At 45.5% G+C, this 24,390-nt stretch overlaps 2 protein-coding genes across 2 annotated transcripts in view; one reads left to right on the top strand and one right to left on the bottom strand.

Annotated features, from left to right (window-relative positions):
- Window positions 1-792: 792 nt before the first annotated feature.
- Window positions 793-24,020, top strand: POM121C (POM121 transmembrane nucleoporin C). The gene is made up of 13 exons (XM_060125191.1): window positions 793-1,412; window positions 2,582-2,797; window positions 3,102-3,260; window positions 4,874-4,954; window positions 6,397-6,568; window positions 15,178-15,269; window positions 15,919-15,992; window positions 16,846-16,970; window positions 17,085-17,187; window positions 17,436-17,612; window positions 18,518-20,188; window positions 21,350-21,472; window positions 21,828-24,020. Exons 1-13 carry the CDS (start codon window positions 844-846, stop codon window positions 21,923-21,925), a joined length of 3,660 nt encoding a protein of 1,219 aa, XP_059981174.1. The 5' UTR covers window positions 793-843; the 3' UTR covers window positions 21,926-24,020.
- Window positions 24,014-24,390, bottom strand: part of NSUN5 (NOP2/Sun RNA methyltransferase 5) — a 33,175-nt gene continuing 32,798 nt past the window's right edge. Inside the window, exon 10 of the mRNA XM_060125192.1 lies at window positions 24,014-24,373. Within this exon, the coding sequence (XP_059981175.1) occupies window positions 24,259-24,373 (115 nt within the window). The 3' untranslated portion in view covers window positions 24,014-24,258. The remainder of the gene's footprint in view (window positions 24,374-24,390) is intronic.

Below are 24,390 nucleotides of genomic sequence, written 5' to 3'. Positions count from 1 at the left end.
ACACAATTTCACAGCGTTGTGCAACAATCACCATAATCTAATTTTTAAACATTTTTGTCCCCGCCAAAAGTAAACTCTACCCTTCAGTAGTCACTCTCCATCCCCTGACGCCCAACACACTCCCCGGACCTAGACAAACACTAATCTACTTTCTCAGGCCACCAAACTTAACAAAGGTAAATTGATCACAAATCCTAAAAATCTACCCGATTCTGGAGCATAATGTGAAATTTGGTAGATAATTGCCCCCCTTTATCAGTGTGTACTGCAGAAACGCAAACTTCTATTGCAGCTTCAGGTCTGATCTGCAGTTTATTAGGCTATTAGGCAGTTTGATCGGGAATTTATTAGTACCAGATCCACATTTAATGAGGGTGGATAGTTTGGGTTGGTCTTGATTTTTACTATTGCTGTTGAAGTCAACTCCCTTTAGCAGTTTATACTTTGGCAGAAAACTGAGTAACTGAAAAAACTAGCAGCCTCAGGTAGCAATTGTGAAAGTGCCTGATAATCTCTTCTAGGGTGTTTAGGCCCCTAGAAAATAAGCATTACGTGAGTAGTCGCTTTCCGGAGCTTTTATTTCTAACAAGATTCTTCCAAGAGGCTCACCTCTGGATGGGTGCTGTGCGGGTGTACACGAGGGACAAGAATCACAACTCGGCGTTTAGCGAGGCGGCATTTTCTTTAATGGGTCGGGTCTAGCGCGTCGCCCGGCAGTAGCGTTTCCCTACGCTATCGCTCGTCCGAGTCGCGTGCGCAGTGACGCAGTCGGCGCGCGGTGACGCGACGCGCGGCGCGGTGCACGCTGGGATATTTAAGTCTTCTCCGCGGCGCGGAGCCGCGATGTCTCCGGCGGCTTCGGCGGCTGGAGGAGGCGACCGACGGCGGCCGTTAGCGAGTGTCAGGGACGGCCGGGGCCGGGGCTGGGGCTGCGGCGGGCCGGCTGGGGCGGCGCTTCTCGTCCTGTCGCTGCTCGGCCTCGTGCTGTACCTGGTGCCGGCGGCGGCTGCGCTGGCCTGGCTGGCTGTGGGGGCTACCGCGGCCTGGTGGGGACTGAGCCGCGAGCCCCGGGGTTCGCGCGCCTTCTCGCTGGTTCGGAACGCCAGGCGTCAGCGAACACTGCTCGCCTCGCCTCCGGCCAAGTCGGCAGTAAACGGAAATCTTCTAGAGCCGCGGAGCCTGCTGGAAGGACCCGACCCCGCTGAACTGCTCCTCTTGGGCAGTTACCTGGGCAAGCCAGGCCCCCCGCAGCCTGCCCCCGCCCCGGAGAGCAGGGACCTGCGGGAGAGGCCGGGCCGACGCCCACCCGCCCGCACCGCGCCGCCCGCTCAGTCGGCGCATCCCCGTGGCGTTCAAGTTCACTCCTTCCTCCCCACTCCTCTCCTCCGGTCCTCTAGGAGGCCTTCCCACCGGTAAGATAACCCTGATCTTTCCCACACTCTCCTCTCTGTCGACGGGCTTTGAATTAGGGACTTGACTTTCAAATCCAATTTTCTTTTTCATTAAGTCCAAAGTGGATTCTGTGTCGTTTTGCCATCTGAAACACCTTGATGCGTGTCAGTCGTCTTCTGCCCCCCTTTACCCTTTGGAATGAGATGTGATGCCACAGCTGTTTCCTTCCTTTTAGTTCTTAAACCTGTCTGAATTTTCATACAATATAGATTTAGCAGAATACTTGATAAACCATTAAGTATCCCTACTTCTAGTGAAAATGTCTTTATCTTTCGATTGTAGTCATAGAGTATGTTTTGTTAGATTTTTTTTCTTTGGACCACTAAGAGAAATTCTGTGGTTAGCCGAGCTCAAAGAGGTGTTCCCAGGAAACACCTCTTTGATTGATAAAACTTGGTAGATAAAGATGATCAAATCAAAGAGACAGTTTCATTTAGTCCCAATAGCTGAGTGATACAAGAGAATACAAAAATTTGGTGAAACTATTAGATTCTTGAAAAGTACATTTATTTGAGAAGATGAATGTTTAGGTGTTATTAGGTGATAAAAATGTTTAACTTTGAGTGTATGTTACTGATGGATTAGCATAGAAGAATGAAGCATTCTTGAAAAGTTTCTCCCTACACATCCTAACACACACTTTTCTTCCATCGTAGTTTACTTGTGTGGGCAAGGTTTTCAATTTCCCTCTCAAATTGTTGAAGTCCATTGTAGGGACAGCTGTTAAGCAGCTGTCACTTTCTGCCCTTAGATGAAATGGGGGAAAGTTGCCATAAAAATACCATGTGGGGCTTCCCTGGTGGCACAGTGGTTGAGAGTCCGCCTGCTGATGCAGGGGACACGGGTTCGTGCCCTGGTCCGGGAGGATCCCACACGCCGCGGAGCGGCTGGGCCCGTGAGCCATGGCCGCTGAGCCTGCGCGACTGGAGCCTGTGCTCCGCAACAGGAGAGGCCACGACAGTGAGAGGCCCGTGTACCGCAAAAAAAAAAAAAAAAAATACCATGTGTTCTTTGTTGCTTTGAAAGAGGTTTAAACTCTCTGGAAAATATCTGAACCCACGTGGTTCTTTAGTCATTTAAATTTTCTGACATTCCTTTAAGCTTCTTTGGTATCTCCCATTCTTCACAGGGATTGTGGGACTTTATCACATCGGTTTGTAATAACACCTCGAAGAAGATATCCAATTCAACAGACCCAATATTCCTTGCTGGGGGTACTTCCCACAGTATGCTGGAATGGTTATCACAAGAAGACTGTGCTATCTGCTCGTAATTCCAAAATGGTGTGCAGCCCAGTGACAGTGAGGATTGCTCCTCCAGATAGCAAATTGACTCGTTCTCCGATGTGAGTATTGTCGTTGGAAGAATAGACTCCTATTTGTCCACTTTATTCTTTGGTTATTCCTGTGACAAAGCAGAAAAAGAAGTAGCTGCTTATTTGAATGAGAAATCCCAAATTCTAGTAATTGAACCATCTTTTTGTTTTGTTTGCCTTGGATTGTAGCTTTAATTGCAAAGGGCAATTTCTGTGAGTGTATAAATTATACTTTTGTTTGTTGGTTAGCTTCTGATGTCCAGTGACTGAAGTCTGTGCTATATGGCATGATAATTAAAATATCTTGATGCTGGAATCTTATCTTTCACTGTAGACGAGAGCAAATTATCAACTCAACACTGTCCTCACCATCAACTAGTGCCCCAGACCCATGTGCAAAGGAGACAGTACTGAATGCCCTCAAAGAGAGGAAGAAAAGGACAGTGGAGGAGGAAGACCAAATATTTGCTGATGGCCAGGAAAATAAAAGAAGGTAACAGTCCCAACAGAGTAATAACAGGCCTCTCAGGTGGGCTTCTGGGATTTGTTGAAATATAGATCACTCTCCAGAAGATATAGAGGCCAGCTCCAGTTTGTGACCCTTAGTAGGTCCTGTTCTTTGGCTTTCATGGAAGAGCTTGGTAACAAGGGCTTTAATGCTGTTCATTTCCTAAGACACATGTTAGATAAATTTTGTAATTTACCTTTTCCATAAGTACTAGAGATACGCCAATAACTGTTAGCCATGTTAGCCTCATACTTTTGATACAAACGTGTTAAATTTTATTTTTGAGAGAGCATGCTTAAAGTCTTCGCCTCACAATCTCGTGCTGTTTAATTATTTGGGTAACCACCAGTTGCAGTATTGTGATTGTGCTGAGGGGAGTGCTTGGCAAAGAAAAGTGAGGACTAGGGTATGGTAGACTTACTAGTAATGAGAGTAAAACCAATTTCATTATTTTGTTTTCAATAACTTAATGAAAATGGGTGTTAAGGCTGTAACAGGCTGCAAAGGAGTAAGTTAAGGAGTCCAGTCATTTTTCTAATTCAATAAACGGAGTACCCACTATGTGCCAGAGCCTATTCTAGGTAGAGCGGAGAGAGCTTTGAACAAGACGGAGTCCTCATGGGGCTTGTTTGAGGAAAAGAGACCAAAAAATAAGGATAATAAAATAAGCAAGATAATGACCAATTATAAGTGTATAGAGAGAAAAAACAGAGTGATATAACAGAGGGTAATGAGAAGGAGGCTTCTTTATATAAGGTGGGCAAAGAAGTGCTCTCTGAGGAGACAGTGGACCCCACATGTAAAATCATTGGCCCCATTACCTAGAGAAGATTGTTCATATCCTATAGGTTCAAAATTGGTCAGCTTTGATACTGTAGGTGACAAAATTGAGTAGGGAAATGTTAATCAGTGCAAGTGTATGTATGTAACGGGAAAATCATGTTATCATGACTAGAGATAGGATTGATAAGTGAGCAATTTGAGCTAATGTCAACTAGCTAAGTAGGGGTGGCAGGGGGTGGGGAGGTGTGGAGGTGGGAGAAGAAATAACTATTTTTATGGTGCAGATAGGTTTCTCATGTTCTGCAGGGTGGTAATTTTGCTTGACCCCAGTGAGCCTATAACTGAGGGTTCTGTACTATCTTTCCCATGATGGGAATAAGCAGTGATTCTGTGCACCATGCATAGGCCCTTCTTGTATGTGATATGTAAAGTTTTTCCTTAATAGACTTGCCATATTAACCTCTAGAGCACTATAGGATGTGTGGGTTAATCCCTAAAGGGTTGTTTTTGTTTTCAGTTTGGGGACGGTAGGATGTTAAATTTGTGATTCTGCTACTTTGGTGAGAAGTTAGCAAATAATTGATACACCTGAAGAGTTCAAAAGGTCTTGAAGTATTTTCATACTTTTCTTACTGCCTGGACACTGTTAGCATAAATTTACCTTTTGGAATCTTTGGAGTTGAAGCATTCCCCTTCTTGTCTAGCATGGAACCTATGCTCCATAGGAATAGTATAGGGTCCCAAGAATATGGGAATATGATTTAAGGGGAAAGAAAAGTAACTTCATTTAATTGAGAGTTTTTTGATTTGTCTAGGCGCCATGATAGCAGTGGGAGCGGACATTCAGCATTTGAGCCCCTGGTGGCCAACGGAGTCCCTGCTTCTTTTGTGCCTAAGTAAGTGAGCATCCATGAGTGAGAGAGATACACTGTTTGGAAAAAGGGAATCATCAGAGTTACTGTCCTGTAGACTTTCTTTGCTTTTTTGCATTGTTTTATTAGTTCAGGTTCAAATCTTTGAAGTCAGAGAGGAACATTTTGAGTAATTTGCCACAATAACTATCTTCTAATTCCTTTTAATATTTTTTCATTGATATGGATAAAACACACTAAGGCTAAGAGGGTTTATAAATATATTTAATAACCAAGTATATAAACAGAAAGATCACAAGGTTTGTGCAATGGATAAAATGTAACAATATGAAATTTAAGATAAATATTAAATCTCTACATTTGAGTTTAAATACATTTGAGGAGGAATTGGCTGGGAGGAAAAGTGGCTCAGCAATATGTGTGAAAAGCCTTGTGGTAACGTATATGCTTAATTTGAGTCAGCAGTATGCTATGGCTGCCAAAAAAGCTAATGTGCTCCTAGTCTGCGCTGATAGAAGAACAAAGACTAGAATGAGGCCGGTGAGTGGTAGTCTTGCTCGTCTTAGCTCTTCTCAGATTGTGGAGTGGGTTTGGTTTGGTGTACTACACTGTAAGCATGTACACAAACTGAAATGCATTCTGAGTGGAGCAGCTAAGATTTTATGGGCTGGTGGTGGGTAAGGCAGTTTTGAAGGGGTATGAATACTAGCCCAGAGGAGAAAAATCTCAAGGAGAATAAGGAAATTTGGATAATGGTCTCCAAACTATGGAAGGACTGTCACGTGAAAAAAGAAAAACAGTTTGCTCAGTTTGGCTCCAAATAGTATCCATGGGTGAAAGTTAGAGGAAATACATTTTCATCCAGTATAAGAATAAACTGGTCCGTGGTTGAGTATCATAACAGGGGTTGGATGACTTATTCTACAGGAAAGATGTACAGGGAATTTCTGTTTCAGTTGGAAGCTGAGAAAAAATGGTTGGTTTCTCTTAACTCTGATTTTTAAAAAAAACAGTTTTATTGAGGTATAATTGGCGAATAATAAACTGCCTGTTCAAAGTGTACAAGTTGATAAGTTTTGACTTGCATACACCTGGGAAACCATCACTGCAGTCAAGATAATGCATGTAAACATCACCTCCAAAAGTTTCCCCATGCCCCTTAGTAATACCTCCCTCCATCCTGTCCGCATCTCCAGGTGTCTGCTGATCTGTTTCCTGTCACTGTAGATTAGTGTGCATTTTCTAGAATATTATATCAGTGGACTCATATATTTGATTTTTAAAATATTTGGCTTTCTCTTCCTGACTGTCAGATATATTTAGCCAAACTGTTAATAATAAAATTAAGAGCATTATGCTCTTTTATTAAGTTTGTTTTTTTTTAAGGAAGATTTTGTGTCCATGGACAAAGCCTTAAAAGAATGTCTTTAATAATACATCTAACTATCTTTTCCCCTTTTTATTAGGCCTGGGTCTCTGAAGAGAGGTCTCAATTCCCAGAGCTCAGATGATCACTCGAATAAGAGATCCCGCACCTCTTCTATGAGCTCCTTGACAAGCACATACACAGGTGGCATCCCTAGCTCCAGCCGCAATGCCATTGCCAGTTCTTACAGTTCTACTCGAGGTCTCTCTCAGGTACTTTTGTCTTGCGCTGTGGGAGAAATGGGTTCCTAGCATTAATTAATCGATCAGCCAGTGTTTACTACCTGGTAGTTACTACCTGGTTATCTGTAGATATCTTCTGTCTGTCAGATATTGGGATTACCACTAACAGAAGATACAAACCCTTGAGTGATAACTATAGACCAGTGGAACAGAATAGAAAGCCCAAAAAGTAAAGCAATCATATGTGGAAACCTGATACAAGACAAATGGGCAAAGGACGAATAATTCAGTAAATGATATTAATTTAATCAAAAGGTAGATTGACTCCAGATTGCATTGGATCATAAAAGAAATTTATCCTATAGGCATTGAGAATTTAATGAAAGTTTTAAAAATATGAAGTGGTTGGGGCTTCCCTGGTGGCGCAGTGGTTGAGCGTCTGCCTGCCGATGCCGGGGTTCGTGCCCCGGTCCGGGAAGATCCCACATGCCACGGAGTGGCTGGGCCCGTGAGCCATGGCCGCTGAGCCTGCGCGTCCGGAGCCTGTGCTCCGTAACGGGAGAGGCCACAGCAGTGAGAGGCCCGCGTACCGCAAAAAAAAAAAAAAAAAAAAAAAAGAAGTGGTTGTAATTCTTTTTTAGAAAGAGGATGTAGTATAGCCTAGGGAACAGAGCAAGCTTTGCTACCAGACAGATGTGGGTTCCAGTCTTGGCTCTGACACCTAGTAGCTCTGGGGTCTTGGGCAAGTAAATCACTTAAACTCTCTTTGTCTCATTTCTAAATCATTGTTGTAAAGACTGAAGGTAGTGTTTGAAAAGTACCCATTACAGTGCCTGTTAATAAGTGGGTACCCAATATGTTGTAGCTAGGAAAAAATAAAGCATGTGTGGAGGAAGATTTTCAAGGGGAGAAAAATTTTGAGATAAGTTAATCTATCCAGAAGACTCTTACAGTAATATAAATGAAAGATGAGTGTGATAGGTGAGGAACAGTATTTAATTTGTGTCTCTTATGAGTGAGTTTGAGCAGCTTTTCATATACAGTACTAGAGAAACATATTCCAAATGAACTAAAGATTTAAATGTAAAATAGAAACCATAAAAATAAATGTTTGCAAAAGCAGGCTTCTCGGAATTCCCTGGTGGTCCAGTGGTTAGGACTCGGTGCTTTCACTGCCGGGGGCCCTGGTTTGGATCCCTGGTGGGGAAACTTAGGTCTCACAAGTGGGAGCATCAGTTGGTACAGTTCCCTAGAGGGCAGTGTGGCCATTGTTATTAGCATTAGAGATGCACATGCCCTTTGATCCAGCAGGTTTACTTTTAGGAATTAACCCTACACATGTACTCAAAGACATATACAAGGGTGTTGATTGTAGCATTATTTTTGCAGAAGCTTGGAAACAATGTAAACATACCTTTTTAAGGGGCTGGTTGAATGACTTACATTATTTCCATAAGTTGAAATACTGTGTAACTGTTAAAAACAGTAAGGCAGCTTTAATAGGCACTGATGTGAATGAGCTCAAAATATTATATTTAAAAAGCATGGTGCAGAACTGTGTGTATAGTGTCCTCTGTTCATGCTGCTGGTTTCTTTAATCTTTTGATGTGCATAGAATAATGTTGACAGGAAACTGTAATAGAAGCTGTAATAACTATTGGATAGGAAGGAAACTTTTTACTGAATTCTTGTTGGAATTTGTAACATGTGCTACAATATTACCTTTCCTGGTTTCAGAATTTTTTTTAAGTGTAGATAACCGTTAAGTAAAAATTCCCCTGTCCTGGCTATCTCAGTGTCCATCCCATAGGCACCTATTGTTAACATTCCTACTATGTATGTAAACACAGATGATACACAAGATTTCTGGTCTGTTTAACAAAATGGAATCATAGCATATATGGTTTTTCTACATCTTTTTTAATCATTATATATTGCATAGCATTCCATGTCATGTAATCTATCTAACGGCTGTTTTAAAATTAGAGTATAATGTGCAGAAAAACAAATATAGATGTACAGCTTCATGTAACCACCACCCAGGTCAAGTAATAAATCATTTTCAACATGCAGAAGCCCCTCTCATACCCACTCACAGTCACTACTTCTTCCCTTCTTCCTTCCTCAATATTAGCATCATATATAGTTTTCCCTGTTTTTGAATTTTATATAAATGGAAACAGAATATGCTTTCTTCTGTGTTTGGCTTCTTTCATTCAACATTTTACTTGTGAGATTCATTCATGTTGTTGCATGTGGTCATAGGTCTTTCATTTTCATTGCTGAATACTGTTGCATTATATGAATATACCACAATTAATTTATCCATTCTACCATTGGACATTTGAGTTTCTAGTTGGGAGCTGTTACGCATAATGCTGCTATGGACATTCTTGTATACGTTTTTTTTTTTTTTAATTTAAGCATAGTTGATTTACAATGTTGTGTTAATTACTGCTACACAGCAAAGTGATGATTGTACATAATATACATCCTTTTTTTAAAAAATTCTTTTTTGTTATGGTTTATCATAGAATATTGAATATAGTTCTCTGTGCTATACAGTAGGATCTTGTTTATTCATCCTGTATATAAAAGCTTCCATCTGCTAACCCCAACCTCCCACTCCATCCCTGCCCCAACCTCCTCCCCCTTGGCAACCACCAGTCTGTTCTCTGTTTGTGATTCTGTTTCTGTTTCATAGATAGGTTCATTTGTGTCATATTTTAGATTCCACATGTAAGTGGTATCATATGGTATTTGTCTTTCTGACTTCACTTAGTATGATAATCTCTAGTTGCATCCATGTTGCTGCAAATGGTATTATTTCGTTCTTTTTTATGGTTGAGTAGTGTTCCACTGTATATATGTACCACATCTTCTTTATCCATTCATCTGTTGATGGACATTTAGGTTGTTTCCATGTCTTGGCTGTTGTGAATAGTGCTGCTTTGTATAAGTCTTTTTTTTTCCCCGTACTGCACAGTTTGTGGGATCTTAGTTTCTCGACCAGGAATCGAACCTGTGCCTCCTGCACTGGAAGCGCAGAGTCCTAACCACTGGACCACCAGTGGTCTAGGGTTATTCCCTGTATAATTCTTTTTAAGGTGATGTTTCAGCTGATTCTCCTACCAGCGCAGTATGAGATTTTGTTCCTGTGTTTATACATCTTCACTAACACTTGGTGTTGCCTGTCTCTTTTAATTACCCATTCCAGTGAGTGTGAAGTAGTATTTCATTGTGGTCTTAATTTGTATTTCTCTGATTAATAATGAAATAGAGGTATCAACTGTTCATTGGCCATTTGTATTTTCTTTTTTATGAAGGACCTGTTCAAGTTTCTTGGCTCTTTTCTATTAGGTTTGTCTGTCTTTTTCTTACTGATTTTTGTAAGGTCTTTATATGTTCTAGATACAAGGTCTCTGTGAATTATATGTGTTGCAACAAGTAAGTGTCCTACTCTGTGGCTCACCGTTTCATCCTTTTCACTTATGGTTAGTGTATTTTGTGTACTGTTGAGGAAGTCTTTGCCTGCCTAAGGTCATGATGATATTGTCTTTTGCTACGTTCTAGAAGCTTTATTATTTTTCCTTTTTAAATTTAGATCTATAATCCTCTTGAAATTGATTTTTTTTTTTTTTTTTTTTTTTTTGCGGTACGCGGGCCTCTCACTGCTGTGGCCTCTCCCGTTGCGGAGCACAGGCTCCGGACGCGCAGGCTCAGCGGCCATGGCTCACGGGCCCAGCCGCTCCGCGGCATGTGGGATCTTCCCGGACCGGGGCACGAACCCACATCCCCTGCATCGGCAGGCGGACTCTCAACCACTGCGCCACCAGGGAAGCCCTTGAAATTGATTTTTATGTGTGATGTAAGGTAGGGATCAAAATTAGTATTTTTCCATCTAAATATCTATTTGACTCAGCAACGTTTATTGAAAGGCCCGTCCTTTTCCTATTGCTCTGCAGCACCACCTTTGTCATAATTTGTGTCAGTATATCTGTAGATCCATTTCTGTTGATAGATTCTGTTTTGTTGCACTGGTCTGTTTTTCTGCCCCGTGCCACACAGTCTTTAAGTTTTGATATCTAGTAGAGTAAGTCATCCAACTTTTTCATTTCTCTCATTCCTCTTCAGAATTGTCTTGGATCTTGGCCCTTTGCATTTCTATATAATTTTATCATCTTGTCAATTTCCATACCAAAAACTGCTAAGATATTGATTGGGATTGCCCTTAATCTCCCAATTATTTTGGAGAGAGTTGACATTTACAATATTGAATCTTCCAGTCCATGCACATGGGTAGTCTTCAGTTATTTACATCATCTTTAACTTATCTGTGCAGTGGTTTTACATATTTTTTATTACATTTATTCCTAGGTACATGTTTTTGATGCTATTATAAATAGCATATTAGAAATTTGTTACTGATATATAGTAATACAACTGATTTTTGTATTCAGAAAATTTGCTAAATTCTGAATATTCATCTGTATATTCTTTAGGATTTTTGTATGTACATCATGTTGTCTACAATAATAACAGTTTTTTTCTTTCTTTTTAATTCTAGTATTTTCTTTTTAGTTTTTTAGAAATTAATTTTTAAAATTTATTTATTTTTGGCTGTGTTGGGTCTTTGTTGCTGCGCGCGGGCTTTCTCTAGTTGCCGCGAGCGGGGGCTACTCCGTTTTGGTACACGGGCTTCTCATTGCGTTGGTTTTTCTTGTTGCGGAGCACGGGCTCTAGGCATATGGGCTTCAGTAGTTGTGGCATGCAGGCTCAGTAGTTGTGGCTCGTGGGCTCTAGAGCGCAGGCTCAGTAGTTGTGGCGCACAGGCTTAGTTGCTCCACGGCATGTGGTATCTTCCTGGACCAGGGCCAGGGCTGTCACCCATGTACCCTGCATTGGCAGGCAGATTCTTAACCACTGCGCCACCAGGGAAGTCCTTGAATATTATCTTCTTACATACTTTTTTGTTGTTTTGTTTTACTGTCAGACATTGGAGGGGTGGTGGGACAATGACTTGAAGCTCTGAATGATAGTATCTTCCTCCAGAGAGGTCTGTCTTTTGCCTCTGGCAGGCAGCTAGGATTGGGACAGATTACCCCTGTACAGTTGGAACTGACATGATTCTGAGTTGGTTGTCAGTTCTTGTGAGGGCTGGTTTATTTCTGATTTGCCCTGTACCCTACTATGTAGCCTTTGGGATTCGAACCAAAAGCCTAAGGTGTATATTAGGGCCCCTCTACTTTGCAAAGCCCTGAATTCCGGTTTTTGTCTTCCCAGCCCTGCAGGGCTGCCGAAAGCTTTTCTCAGCCTCTCAACTGCAGCTTTTACTTTTGGAAGGAGCAGTCGCCCTGAGGCTCCTCACCTGCTGGCTCCTCTCCTCTGTCTTACCTCCACAGTGTCTCACTGCCTTGGTAGCTCTCCATACCACCATACCTTCAAACATATGTATTTTATATTTTCTTCAGCATTTTTAGTTTGTCCTCCACAACAGGGTTGGTCTGAAACAACGTAGTCAATATGTAATAACCCATAATGGAAAAGAATCTGAAAAAGAATGTATACACACACATATATGTATGTATAACTGAATCACTTTGCTATACACCTGAAACATTATAAATCAACTATATATCAATAAAAACTAAATAAATGGTGCTTATGCATTAAAAAACAAACAAACCCATAGCCTGAAACATGGTCAGATTTTGTCTTAAAGCACCCTCACCCCTGGTAGAGCCTGTGACGTCACTACGGCAAGTAATATACTCACTGACACTAATAGCTTCTGGGTGTTTTATTGTAAGTAGTTACCAGTCCCCTGTTTGTGTGTGATATTTGAATATATAATGCTGTCAGAAGGAGAAGTTCTAGAACGGAGAGCATAGTGTACTTTCAATTTTGATCATAATTATCTTTGAAATGGTCCATGGCATGAGTTATTTTAAATTATCAAGAAAGTAAGGAAGTCATTGGAAGCGGAGATTAGAGTAATATGAAAGTTCTTTATCTTGAAACTTCTCTTTCAAAGAAATGTGTACTGAAGCAGTAAACATGCCCAGTAGTCAACAGAGATGACAGCCCTTCTATTTGGTGCAAGTGGTAGTAGAGATATTTGACTTAATTGTATTTTTCCAGAGGAGCAGTAGTATATACCCAACCCACAGCTACCCAAACTAGAAGTTCTAGCTTTGATATTATAAAATCATTACAAATATTAGACTGGTGCCAATTAGAGAAAGTGAACTGTCCTTAGATCTCGTTGTGCGTGACATTGATATCTTCGTAAGTCTTATATAAGACTTGTCATTTTCCAAAGTAGGAATAGTAACCCTGGCCTTCAAAACCTCAAAACCCTAGCTTGCATTTCTGACCCCATCCCTTATTATTCCTTTACATATACCCTATATTTAAGTCAAAGCAGCATATTTGTTATCTTGTAAGAGCACCTAATTCCTTCCTGCTTTGTTGCCTTTTCTTGTCCTGTTCTCCATCCGGAATCATGTGTCCATCCTACTGCAAGCCTGTAAAGTTTGTCTTTCTTCAGGTGTTTTTGTCAGATTATGAAGGACCATCACAAATGTCACCTTCATCCTTTATTATTCTTCTAACCGAACTCTGCATAATCTCTCTCTTCTTGGACTCCTTTTTAGAGACTTCATTCATCTCTTGTCTATTATAGTCAATTTGTGTACCATCCTATCTCTTTTCTAGATTATAAATTTATTGATGATGGGAATGGTCTTGCTTCTATTCTTTGTAAAGTATAAAGGATAGTACCTTTATGAAATAGGAACTTGACAAAAATTGAATTACAGTGCAGAACTAAATTGACTGCTGGATACATAGATTGTTTCTTTTTATGACTTGCCTTGGTATAGCCTTTGCCCACTTTTCATTTGATATGTTTATTATGTTTATATGGAATTGCAAGACTTTCACTTTTACATGTTAAGGATATTATCACTTTAGTTGAATATATCTACCTTTTAATTTTGTTTCTAGTTATGTTTTTATTTCATTTTGGAGTGTTTTTGTTTCCTGTCCACATACATTTTATTTCTAGTTTATGGAAACATTACTGTGGTTGAAAATTCAGATGGTACAGAGTATATAGTAAAGTCTCCTTCCCACATGGAGACATTTTTATTTAGAGAGGTTCTTAGTTGTCCTACGACAGTCTGTCAGTTATCTCTCCTTTGTTTCTGGAATAGAAAGTCTTTTCCCTACCCCAAGTTATTTAAGAGCTCATTTGGTTTTTTTAAATAGTTCTTTATGACACCTGGATTGTGTGTGTGTATAGTCTATGAAGTAGAGATAGAACATTTTCCTCCTAATTGTTGAACCAGGTTGTCTTCCACCCTGGCTAAAGGTTAGAATCACCTTTGGCACTTCGTTAAAAATACAGGTGTGAGGCCTAAGCACTTGTTTTTTCAGATGGCTGTCCTTTCTCGTTATTTACCTGAGCATAACGTAAAAAACTATTACTGATTTCAGCTTTTTCCTCAAGCTTATTCTGAGTCTCGGTTTCCTGACATTAGTCTTATGGAACTACTCTACTGCTTTACCACCTGTCTTTGATTTAAAACCCTCTTTACCTTTTTAAAATTTTTATGAAGTATTGTTGCCTCCCTGTTTGTGCTTATATGATGCAATTTTACTGAGTAAGAAATCACTAGAAGCTTCTCAGTAGGAAAATTGCCTATGGTGATAGTTCAGTATCTTTGTAAATAGGCCAGAGACAGTGAACCTATTTGCAGAGAGCTTGCTCTTTGTCAAGTACTTTGCTGCTAGGCCCCTTCGAAGGAGGCAGAGATGAAAACAGACTACCTTTGCTATCAGGGGACTCCACTTGGTGAAGAGACAGATGCATGGATAATTATAACGATAAATACCACTGATGCTGCAAAAGTCATAGATGTCATGATCGTATATATGTGTGTGTGTATATATATATATATATATATTTTTTTTTTTTTTTTTTTTTTTTTGCGGTACGCGGGCCTCTCACCGCCGCAGCCCCTCCCGTTGCAGAGCACAGGCTCTGGATGCGCAGGCCCAGCGGCCATGGCCCATGGGCCCAGCCGCTCCGCAGCATGTGGGATCCTCCCGGACCGGGGCACGAACCTGTGTCCCCTGCATCGGCAGGTGGACTCTCAACCACTGCGCCACCAGGGAAGCCCCATGATCGTATATTTTAAAAAAATAAAGTTAATAAAGTAAAACTGAAAATTTAATGAGAGCAAAACTAAATTAGTTTATTAGCTTATCTTCATTGGAACAGTTTAATTTACTTTTATCATTTCCACAGACAATATAGAGTAAACGTGTATGCACATCATAGCTCTAAACCATTACTGAATGTGACAGTCCCCTTTTTAATATACGCCAAAAGTACATTCATTCCTTCTACATTTATTAGTTAGCGTTCCGTTAGTTTTTCAGGCTTTTTCTCCTGTAGTTAATACTGGCAATTGACTTTCTTTTCAGGAGCCTTCCTTCACAAAGAAATATTTTTTTAGTTAGCTAAAAGGAGATTTTATATGCAGTGATAAATAGAACCACAGCATTATATTGAAGGTCAGATGATAAACTATCAACTAGGGTCAGTCACGTTATTTGTGTTTGCCTTTTAGCTGTGGAAGAGGAGTGGACCCGGTTCATCTCCCTTCTCTAGCCCAGCCTCATCCCGCTCCCAGACACCAGAGCGGCCAGCAAAGAAAATAAGGTAATCCATCATTGTTTGCTGCGTGGATTACTAAGCGGTCAGGAAAAGAGGGACGTTTACTCGGCTGTTAGGCTTTCTGCAACTCTGATTTGGAGGATCAAAGAAATTAACATCTAGAGGACAGGGAAAGGCCCGCCTGAATCGCTCTCATCTCTTACAGTTCTTTTGTACCAACTGTAGAGGCCTCTGGCTCTCTTCCTCACACTGTAGCGTGAGTGACAGGGGTGCAAGAGTAGAGGCCACACAGAATAGAATGAACAGAGCGAACGATGTCATCGGGCAGCGGACTTCCATGTTTTTGACTCCAGCTGACCTTCTAGGTACCTACAGTCAAGTTGAATGTCATTCTGTTAGGGATCAGATCTGTGACTAGAACTTTCAGGGACTTGGTGGGTTGTAAGTAAGGTTTTGAAGATCACTGATTTGTGCTTGTTGTAAGACAAAGGTTTCTCCTTGGTTTCCATGAACTGCCTCCATTCTTTTCTGTTGGAATTTTCTTTTGACTTCTTTTATTTTTTCTCCTGGCATACTGAGGTCTTATATCATGGTTGTTCTAGACCAGTTGGTAGGTAAGCAGGTACAAGAAGTTATCCAGTACTTTTTGTCAGCAAGTCTTTCTTAAACTTAATTCTGCCTTTTCCTCCTACAGAGAAGAGGAGCTTTCTCATCATTCTAGTTCTTCAACTCCATTGGTAACAGACAAGGAGTCCCAGGGAGAAAAGGGTAAGTTGATGAATGCACTAGGGTGGCTTTTGGTGGTGGAAGTGTTGAGCATTGCCTTGTGGACGGCCTGTTAGATACAGAGACAGGAGTTTCTGTCCTTCAGAAATTTATAGTCAGGTAAGGGAGAAAGGTGACACAGACAGGTACAGTATAACGTGTGGTAACGGTGGGCTACAGATAAGCTTAGGTTGAGGTATCTGTGACCAATCCAGATAATTATTGTCCAGCAAGCAGTTGTATACCTGCATTTGGAGCAATTCTGCCTTTATATCCTCTTGACTATATAATCTTTTTTTGTGTGTGTGGTACGCGGGCCTCTCCCACCGCGGAGCGCAGGCCCAGCAGCCATGGCCCATGGGCCCAGCCGCTCCGCGGCCTGTGGGATCCTCCCGGACCGGGGCACAAACCCGTGTCCCCCGCATCGGCAGGTGGACTCCCAACCACTGCGCCACCAGAAGCCTTTGACTACATAATCTTTCAGACACCATCCAAGAGCCCAAATCATGGAAGATCGAATCTTTCAGAGATACCCATTGAAAACTCAATGTTAAAAATGGGATAGGGCTTCCCTGGTGGCACAGTGGTTGCGAGTCCGCCTGCCGATGCAGGGGACACGGGTTCGTGCCCCGGTCCGGGAGGATCCCACATGCCACGGAGCAGCTGGGCCTGTAAGCCATGGCCGCTGGGCCTGCGCGTCCAGAGCCTGTGCTCCGCAACGGAAGAGGCCAGAACAGTGAGAGGCCTGCGTACCGCAAAAAAAACAAAACAAAACAAAATTTAAAAAAACGGGATAGACAAACCTATCCATTTCTGGCAGAGAGGAGGAAGAAAACAAGTCTTTCTTTTTTTTTAGTTGTAGATAAAACCACATGTAAGAAACAGAACTCGTGGAATTCCCCATCAACACCTGGCAGCTCTGGGCGGCGTAAACGGAAGGTTCAGTTGCTGCCCTCCAGGCGAGGGGACCAGCTGACCTTGGTATGGTCTTGTCCATCTACCTCTGCCCACCCCCACTTAACTCTGTCTTAGGAAGGCTAAATATAGGATTCTTCCAGTTTCTCCTGATTGACAACTTCTTTTTCTCTTTGGTAGCCTCCACCTCCCCAGCTTGGTTATTCAATCACTGCTGAAGACTTAGACTTGGAAAAGAAAGCTTCTTTACAGTGGTTTAACAAGGTCTTGGAGGATAAGACTGGTAAGGAATGTAGATCAGTTTCACACCCCAGAGAGGGTTTGTTTCCTTTGGTTTTATTTTGGTCTTTCTCATCTAGGAAGTCCATTTGGGTCCTCAGTGGAATCTGGAGAACAGTGAGCACTGAGACTGAAGGGAAGCCTTTCTAAATGAGTTGTCCTGAGGCCCTGAACTCCCCGTGCTCCATGATATGCCACTGGAAAGAATTCCCAAACAAGGGAGGACAATGTCATCTTTTCTTTCTTCCCTAGATGCTGCCTCAAACTCTGTCACTGAGAACCCACCTACCAGTCAGTCTTCTTTCACTTTTACCCTGCCTGCTGCTGGAACTGCTTCATCCCCAGCCTCCCTCCCAGCCCCAAGCACTAACCCATTGTTGGAGAGCTTGAAGAAGATGCAGAATTCCCCAGGCCTACCATCCCTCCCCGGTGAGTGGGAGAGCTTCCTTTAGAGCACGTAACGACATCAGCCTTTGTTTAGGTGGAAGTAAAAGCACCGTGCCCATCAGCTGCTGGAAATTGCTGCAAAGGTTGAACCTATTCTAACTTCCCAAACCTGAGCTGGTGCAGGCTTAAGAGCTTTAGAAATCTGTAGTCAGGACATTTAGGGAAGGGCTGCAACACTTAAAGCTGGGGAAGGCAGCTTAGCTTTGGTAGTCAAATAGCTCTTGATTTGAAACCCAGTCCCTTAGCTGCTCTGAGCCTTGTTGTCTTCATCTGTAAAATAAGAACAGTGCTCACCTCATGAGGTGTCCCTGAAGTATAAACGGTCACATGGTTAAGGTGTCTTGTCACATGCTTGCTAGACGGCAGGCACAAGGTAATAGGCTTCCAAGGACCTGCTGGCTGTTCCAGCCCCTTGCCTTCTTGGCACTGCATATATACACACTCCTCTACTGCACTTCATCATAGTGTAGAATATATTAGGTATTCAGCCTCTCCCAGGGCTCATGGGCAGAGACCATCTCATTCATGGTCATATGCTCTGTACTTAGCACCTGGTGGGTGAATGTAATATAGTACATCTTTGTTAGATGAATAAGGTTTATCTACATAATTAATTGGACTTGAGTTCAGGTAATTGGATTTTTCTCAGTTTCTACACATCTAACCCCCAACTGGGCCAAGTTTTATCCTCTCCTGTTTTTCTTATGACCTGTGAAGGGTAGAAATTATGAACACTTCTTTGACTTTCAGGAATGAACAGTTTAAAGGCCTGTGGTATAGATTTAGTCGTAATTGTTGACTGTTGAATCCCTAGCACTGTGCTAGGCATTGAACACTGCATCATGTTTGAGATATTCCAAATTCACTTTCTCTACTCTTCTTCCCAGAATCTGCTGGCGTGGCAACCACTGTGGCCCATTCGCCTCCGAAGACACCCAGCCCTCTGGCCCCTCTGGGCTCTTCAGAGTCAGCACCCCTTCCAGGCACCTCCGAAGACTCCAAATCCACCACCACTTTCTTGGGGCTGACCCCTGCTTCTTCCCCAGGACCAGTCACTGACACCAAGTCACCTCCGGACCCTCAGGCTGAGACATCTGCCAAATCCCAAGCCCCGTCCGCCCTGTCTCCCAGCCCCAAGCAGAGTATTCTGTTTGGAATGCTGAGCACCCCACCTGTTAACCCTCCTGCCTCTGCGGCCCCTGCTGTGTCTTCAGCATCTCCCATGTTCAAGCCCATTTTTGTGGTCCCACCTAAAAGCGAGAATGAGGGCCCCTTGCCCTCTAGCCCTTCCAAGGTCACAGCCGCGGCATCTTCCAGCTCAGCCGTCCCCATGACGACTAGCAGCCCACCCCTCACTTTCAAGCCTATCTTTAGCAACATGGGGCCACCTGCATCTGTGCCCATGTTAACTCCCTTCTCCCTCAAGCAAACAGCTACTCCAGCCACTACCACGAGCGCCCCTCTCTTCAGCGGCCAGGCTGGCGCCACCTCTGCAGTGGTGTCCATGACCACAGCCAGCGCCTCCGCAGACTCTGCTCCGAAGCCCGCGTTCAGCTTCGGTGTGCGCACCGCGACCAGCACCCCGAGCAGCGTGACTAGCACCACCGCTTCCGCCTCCCAGCCCTTCCTCTTTGGGACTCCCCCTGCTTCCGGTGCCAGCTTCACCCCAGCCGTGGGCCCCATATTCCAATTTGGCAAGCCTCCCGCCATGCCCGCTTCAACAGCAGTCGCCACCTTTGGCCAGTCCCTTCCCAGTGCCGCCCAGACCGCCCCCAGCAGCAGCAGCAGCAGCAGCAGCAGCACAGCCAGCTTTAGTGGCTTTGGCAGCACCCTCACCGCCTCAGCCCCAGTCAGCAGCAGCCAGCCCACGCTGACGTTCAGTAGCGCCACCGCCCCAGCGTTCAACATTCCCTTCGGCCCGAGCGCCAAGCCACCTCCCCCGTCCTACCCAGGAGCCAACCCCCAGCCCGCCTTCGGGGCTGCGGATGGGCAGCAGCAGGGGGCTGCCAAGTCGACCCCCGTCCCCAGCTTCGGCAGCTCTTTCACTTTCGGAAACTCTGCAGCCCCGGCCCCGACTGCGGCTCCAGCGCCAGCCCCGGCCCAGCCAGCCTTTGGTGGCACTGCGCAGTCGGCCTTCAGCGGTCTGAAGGCCACGGCCTCTGCCTTTGGCACCCCTGCCAGCACCCAGCCAGCCTTTGGCGGCACCACAGCTGCCTTCTCCTTCGGTGCAGCCACCACCTCTGGCTTTGGAGCTACAACCCAGACCGCCAGCAGTGGGACCAGTAGCTCAGTGTTCGGCAGCACAACACCATCGCCCTTCACATTTGGGGGACCGGCAGCCCCAGCCGGCGGTGGGGGCTTTGGGATCAGTGCAGCCACCCCAGGCACCAGCTCTGCCTCTGGAGCGTTCGGCTTTGGAGCGGGACAGAGTGGGACCACTGGCAGCACAACCCCTTTCGGGGGAGGCTTGAGTCAGAACAGCTTGGGCGCGCCCAGCCAGGGCACACCCTTTGCCTTCAACGTGGCCAGCACGCCGGACAGCAAACCTGTGTTTGGAGGTAAGGTCAGGAGTTGACTTGGTCTGCTGTGCGGCATCTGTTCTTGGGGAGCTTTACGTTGTGGTAGTGAAGAAACAGGTGTTAAATGTGTAAATAGTGTGGCAGGTAGCAATAAAAGTATGTGATTAATGACTGTGGAGGGATGCCTTTCTGAGGAAGTAACAAATTTAACCTCCGAGACTGACAAGAAGAGCTTGGGCTGTGGCTGGGGGGAGGTGTGTGTGAGGGCACCGCAGGGCCTGTTGAAAGTGGTCGCTTTGGAGCTGGGGAGAAGATGGGATGGGATCGCAGGCAGCTTTGAGGCTGGAAAAGCGTGCTTGTGAAGTTACAGTGAGGCCATTCGGCACCGTTCTTTTTCCCCAGCGCCATTCAGTTACGAGATACCTAAAATAAGTGGTAGCCGGCAAGGCCCGCCTGTTGCAACTCACCAAGTAAAGCAGCAGGGGCGGTGGCCCGGAGGTTCTCTGAGGCTGAGGAAAAGCAGGAGCCGGAGTTGCTGCGGTGGCGAGCGGGGAGCCAGTGCAGTGCCTGCAGGGGAGGCGGGAGTGGGGGGAGAGACGGGGGCCAGGCCGGGCCCCAGGAAGCCAGAAAGACGCCGGCCCCAGCCCGGCCCCCCACCCCCACCCCGGGACGAGGAAGAGCTGGGAGAGCAGGCGGCCCTCCCCGCGGGACTGGTGCGGATGGCAGCACTCAGTGAGGGCGGGGCGTTTTCTGGTGGCTGAGTCCCAGTGGGCCCCGGGGGGAGATCAGGGGACCCACCGGGTGGAGGGGAGGAGACCGGTGAACGAGGAGAAGAGGCATAACGCTTCTAGTCCTGGTGGAAGGGAGGTAACCGGGTCAGGCTACAGGTGGCGGTCCACTGACGGTCATCTGCTGCTGTGTCTGGTGGCCAAGGGAATGCAGAGGCCCTACGCCGTAGGTGGTCAGAAGGCAACCTGAGGGGCTTGTCTCCACTGCGGCACAGCTGTTAGCAGGCTGGGAGGCCCACCTGGGGCAATGCGTGTTAAGGCCTCCTTCCAGTAGGCTGAACGGGAGCTAAGGGGCCCTGCGGGGAAGGCCCTGCTGGGAGCAGACCCCCCCACTAGGCTTATAACCCTCTGCTTTGAGGCCCTCTGCTCACCGGCCTGGTCTCTACAGTTCTCTGCTGTCTCTTCATCCTAGGCACCTCCACACCCGCCTTTGGTCAGAACACCCCTGCTCCTGGGGTGGGCGCATCAGGCAGCAGCCTCTCCTTTGGGGCATCCTCAACACCCGCCCAAGGCTTTGTCGGAGTTGGACCTTTCGGTAAGCGGCCAGTCTCCTCGTTGCCAGTGTGACCTGTGTCTCTCCTCTCTGAAGATGGGGTGGGGTGGGCTGGCAGCTCCGGCTCTCCGAGCGCCGTCTGGGAGTCCAGCACAAGCCAGGTTTGGAGTTGGGCAGCAGAGATGAGAAGGAGCCAGACTGCTGGGACGCCAGGTAAAAATGCCTTCCTGGGCCTTGCTCCCAGCCTATCTGTGGTCTTGGGATTTTGCCTTTTTAATAAGCCCTCCCCCGGAAGAATTGCTAGAGCTTGGCGAGGCTTTCTCCCAGCATCCGGTGTTCTTTAGAGACTGCTCTCAGGTAGCAGCTACCCTGATGAGATCTTGTTGAATCTTTCCAGGATCGGCGGCCCCCTCCTTTTCCATTGGTGCGGGATCCAAGACCCCAGGGGCTCGACAGCGACTGCAGGCCCGAAGGCAGCACACCCGCAAGAAATAGCCTTTGCCCCTGCCCCCCCACCCCCGCCTCCCTTGCCCAAATCTGGACCTCAGCACCTGCTAGGAAGAGCCTCTGACCCTTCCAGTTCCATAACGCAGACCTGCCCCAGACCTCTGGCTTCGGCCACCAGGGAGGTGGTGGCAGCCCCAGGGGCTGTTTCCCTCTTCCAGGAAGCAGAAGCCTCGGGCCTCTCGAGGGAGGAGGGGGAGGCAGGATGTGGCGGGGCAGAAGCCTATTACTACCTTACTTGAACAGTTCCACTGGTGAGGCTGGAGAGAACTAAAGAAACATCTGTACATATCGTCCACTGCCTTCCCTGACTCTCGTTTAGTGTATGAGCTTGATCAGGCGGCCTCCCTTCCCGCCTTTTCCCTGAGAGCCAGCTTTGCCGGAGGGCAGCAGGTAGAGCCCTCACCCACTTGCATCTCTGATATGCACTTGATGGGATTGGGGGATGGATTATCCCTAAAACTTTACCTTGCTTGGCTTGGCTATAAAAAGTGGTTCTCCCCCTCTGGTCCCATTAGGGGACTCTGTTTCCCCATTTCTCGCTGCTTCATCCCTTACTGGTTCCTTGCAGGATCGATTCCATTTAAAATGATCCTGACTCTAGCTTTGCCTTTGGAGACCCCAGCGGGTGCTGCTCCTGCTGTTCCACTTCCTCCTGCCAAGTCCGAGCCGCTGTTTCATCCCCGACCCTCTCTGCCAGTTTGGCCCCTAAAAGCTTGGTGGCTCAAGACTGTTAGCCTGGCAGACCCAGGGGTGATACCTTCCCCAGGAGCGGGAAGCTCCTGGAGCAGGCAGGACGCCCCCGCTGCTTTCAGCTGCCTCCTTGCCCACCGTCCCCGTTGGCCTCATTGGGCTCGTCTGCCTCTCCGGGATCGTATGTCTAAAGCCTTGTCCTGTGTTATTTTGTCTGATGCTCACGTCTATTGCTCTTTGAATCGAGTTTGGAGGAAGAACTGAATTGTATGAGTGGCGGCATGTTGGTAGTGCCGGACTTAACTGTTTCTCAAGTTCCTGGGGCCTCGCTAATTGAATGTGGAAAGTAGCACCACTTATGGCTACAAGTGCCGAGTCCTGAATTTTCAAATGGTGTTTTGACTTTAAGGGCTGGCAGCCCAAGGAGGATGGGTCTGAGGGGAAGCAAAGGCCTCTTCCCTCTGCTGTTTCTTTCCCACCTGCCTAACTTCACCGTAGGCTAGATCACTTGTAGTATCTGTTAGAAAACCTCAATTAACCACATTTTAAAATTGTATCTTACTTCCTCCACCCCTTCCTTCCTTCTTCCTTGGTTCCAAAACCACATACCCCAGGCCCAAAAACCTTGCTGCCATGCCCATCCTCTTTGGGAGAAGTATGAATGCGTGTGTCTAAATTAAAAGGAAAAATATTTAAACATTTTTTAACAAAATAAAAATTTATTTTTGTATTTAAGCTAAATTGCCTTTTAAATTCCTTCAAGCTTGGTTCATTGAGGTGGTTAAGTATAAATGCTATTGACTAGAAATTTAGCTGTATAGTTAAGTTATGCCTGTGTGAAGAAGAGGCTCAAATGCTGTCCCAGGCAGCTTTCCTGAGGGACTAGAGCTCCTTCCGGAAACACAAAATGTAATTCTTATTTTATAAATAATGTGATGTAGATGTAACTAGTCCCCCTCCCCTTGGTGAATGAGCGTGAATGTTGTGTGGCAGGCAGGGGACTGTGCCTCCCCAGCCCCAAGGAGAGCTCTGTTAGTACATAACTTGTGTGTGGAGCTGAGGAGGGACCCGAGCCTCAGACACCTGCGCCTATACCTTACATAAGGTAGCCCCTCTCAGCTTAGTACCTGCAGCTACAGCTAGGTAATTTACCTCAGTTCCACAGGCAGGACAGTTGATCCAGGAGCCCCCTGAAGCGGGCGTCCTGGCGCAGCCTGAGTGTGAGCGCGTGAGTGCGGGTGTGGACATGTACGTGCACTGGACAGGGACGGGAGGCTGGGACTTTCCATTACAAATACAGACTGAATTCCTGTGAGTCTAGTTGGAATTTTTAGTATGAACGTGAGATTGTTCTCCTCGCTTATGTCATTAAAAAAAACTGTGATCTATCGTAGACCATGTCCTGCCTTTTATTTATGTGGGAAGCAGTGCATCTCACCAGCAAGAACAGAGCCCAGGGAAGGGACCCACAGCACAGGGATATCCGCTCTTTCCAGCTGGAGAAATGCGGTTACCAGTTTTCCTCCTCCAGCCATAAAAAGAGCCTTTGCAAACAAAACTGCTGCCTGGGGCTGAGGGCCTGAGACTAAGCTTGAGAGGAGGACCTGAGGGGTCAAGGCTCTGAGCACCTGCTACATGCCAGGCTGTGAGCTGGGAGCAGCTGTTGCTTTTCGCCGCCTCTTCTTTCTCTTTGGAGCTGGGTTGGGTGTAACTTCTGGGGCTGACGCTTCAGCCTGTGAGACGGAGCTGGAGGAAAAGAAGAG

The sequence above is a fragment of the Lagenorhynchus albirostris genome, chromosome 15 (genome assembly GCF_949774975.1).
Source record: "Lagenorhynchus albirostris chromosome 15, mLagAlb1.1, whole genome shotgun sequence".
Taxonomy (NCBI): Eukaryota; Metazoa; Chordata; class Mammalia; order Artiodactyla; family Delphinidae; genus Lagenorhynchus; species Lagenorhynchus albirostris.
Note: the sequence above shows the minus strand (reverse complement) of the source record. Positions and strands in the feature narration are given on the sequence as shown.

Bases quoted from the DNA above. Each gene is read 5' to 3' on its own strand.
- POM121C (XM_060125191.1), top strand. From the start codon at position 844: ATGTCTCCGGCGGCTTCGGCGGCTGGAGGAGGCGACCGACGGCGGCCG. The intron at 1,413-2,581 runs GTAAGATAACCC...CATTCTTCACAG, and splicing joins TCTAGGAGGCCTTCCCACCG to GGATTGTGGGACTTTATCAC. The intron at 2,798-3,101 runs GTGAGTATTGTC...CTTTCACTGTAG, and splicing joins AAATTGACTCGTTCTCCGAT to ACGAGAGCAAATTATCAACT.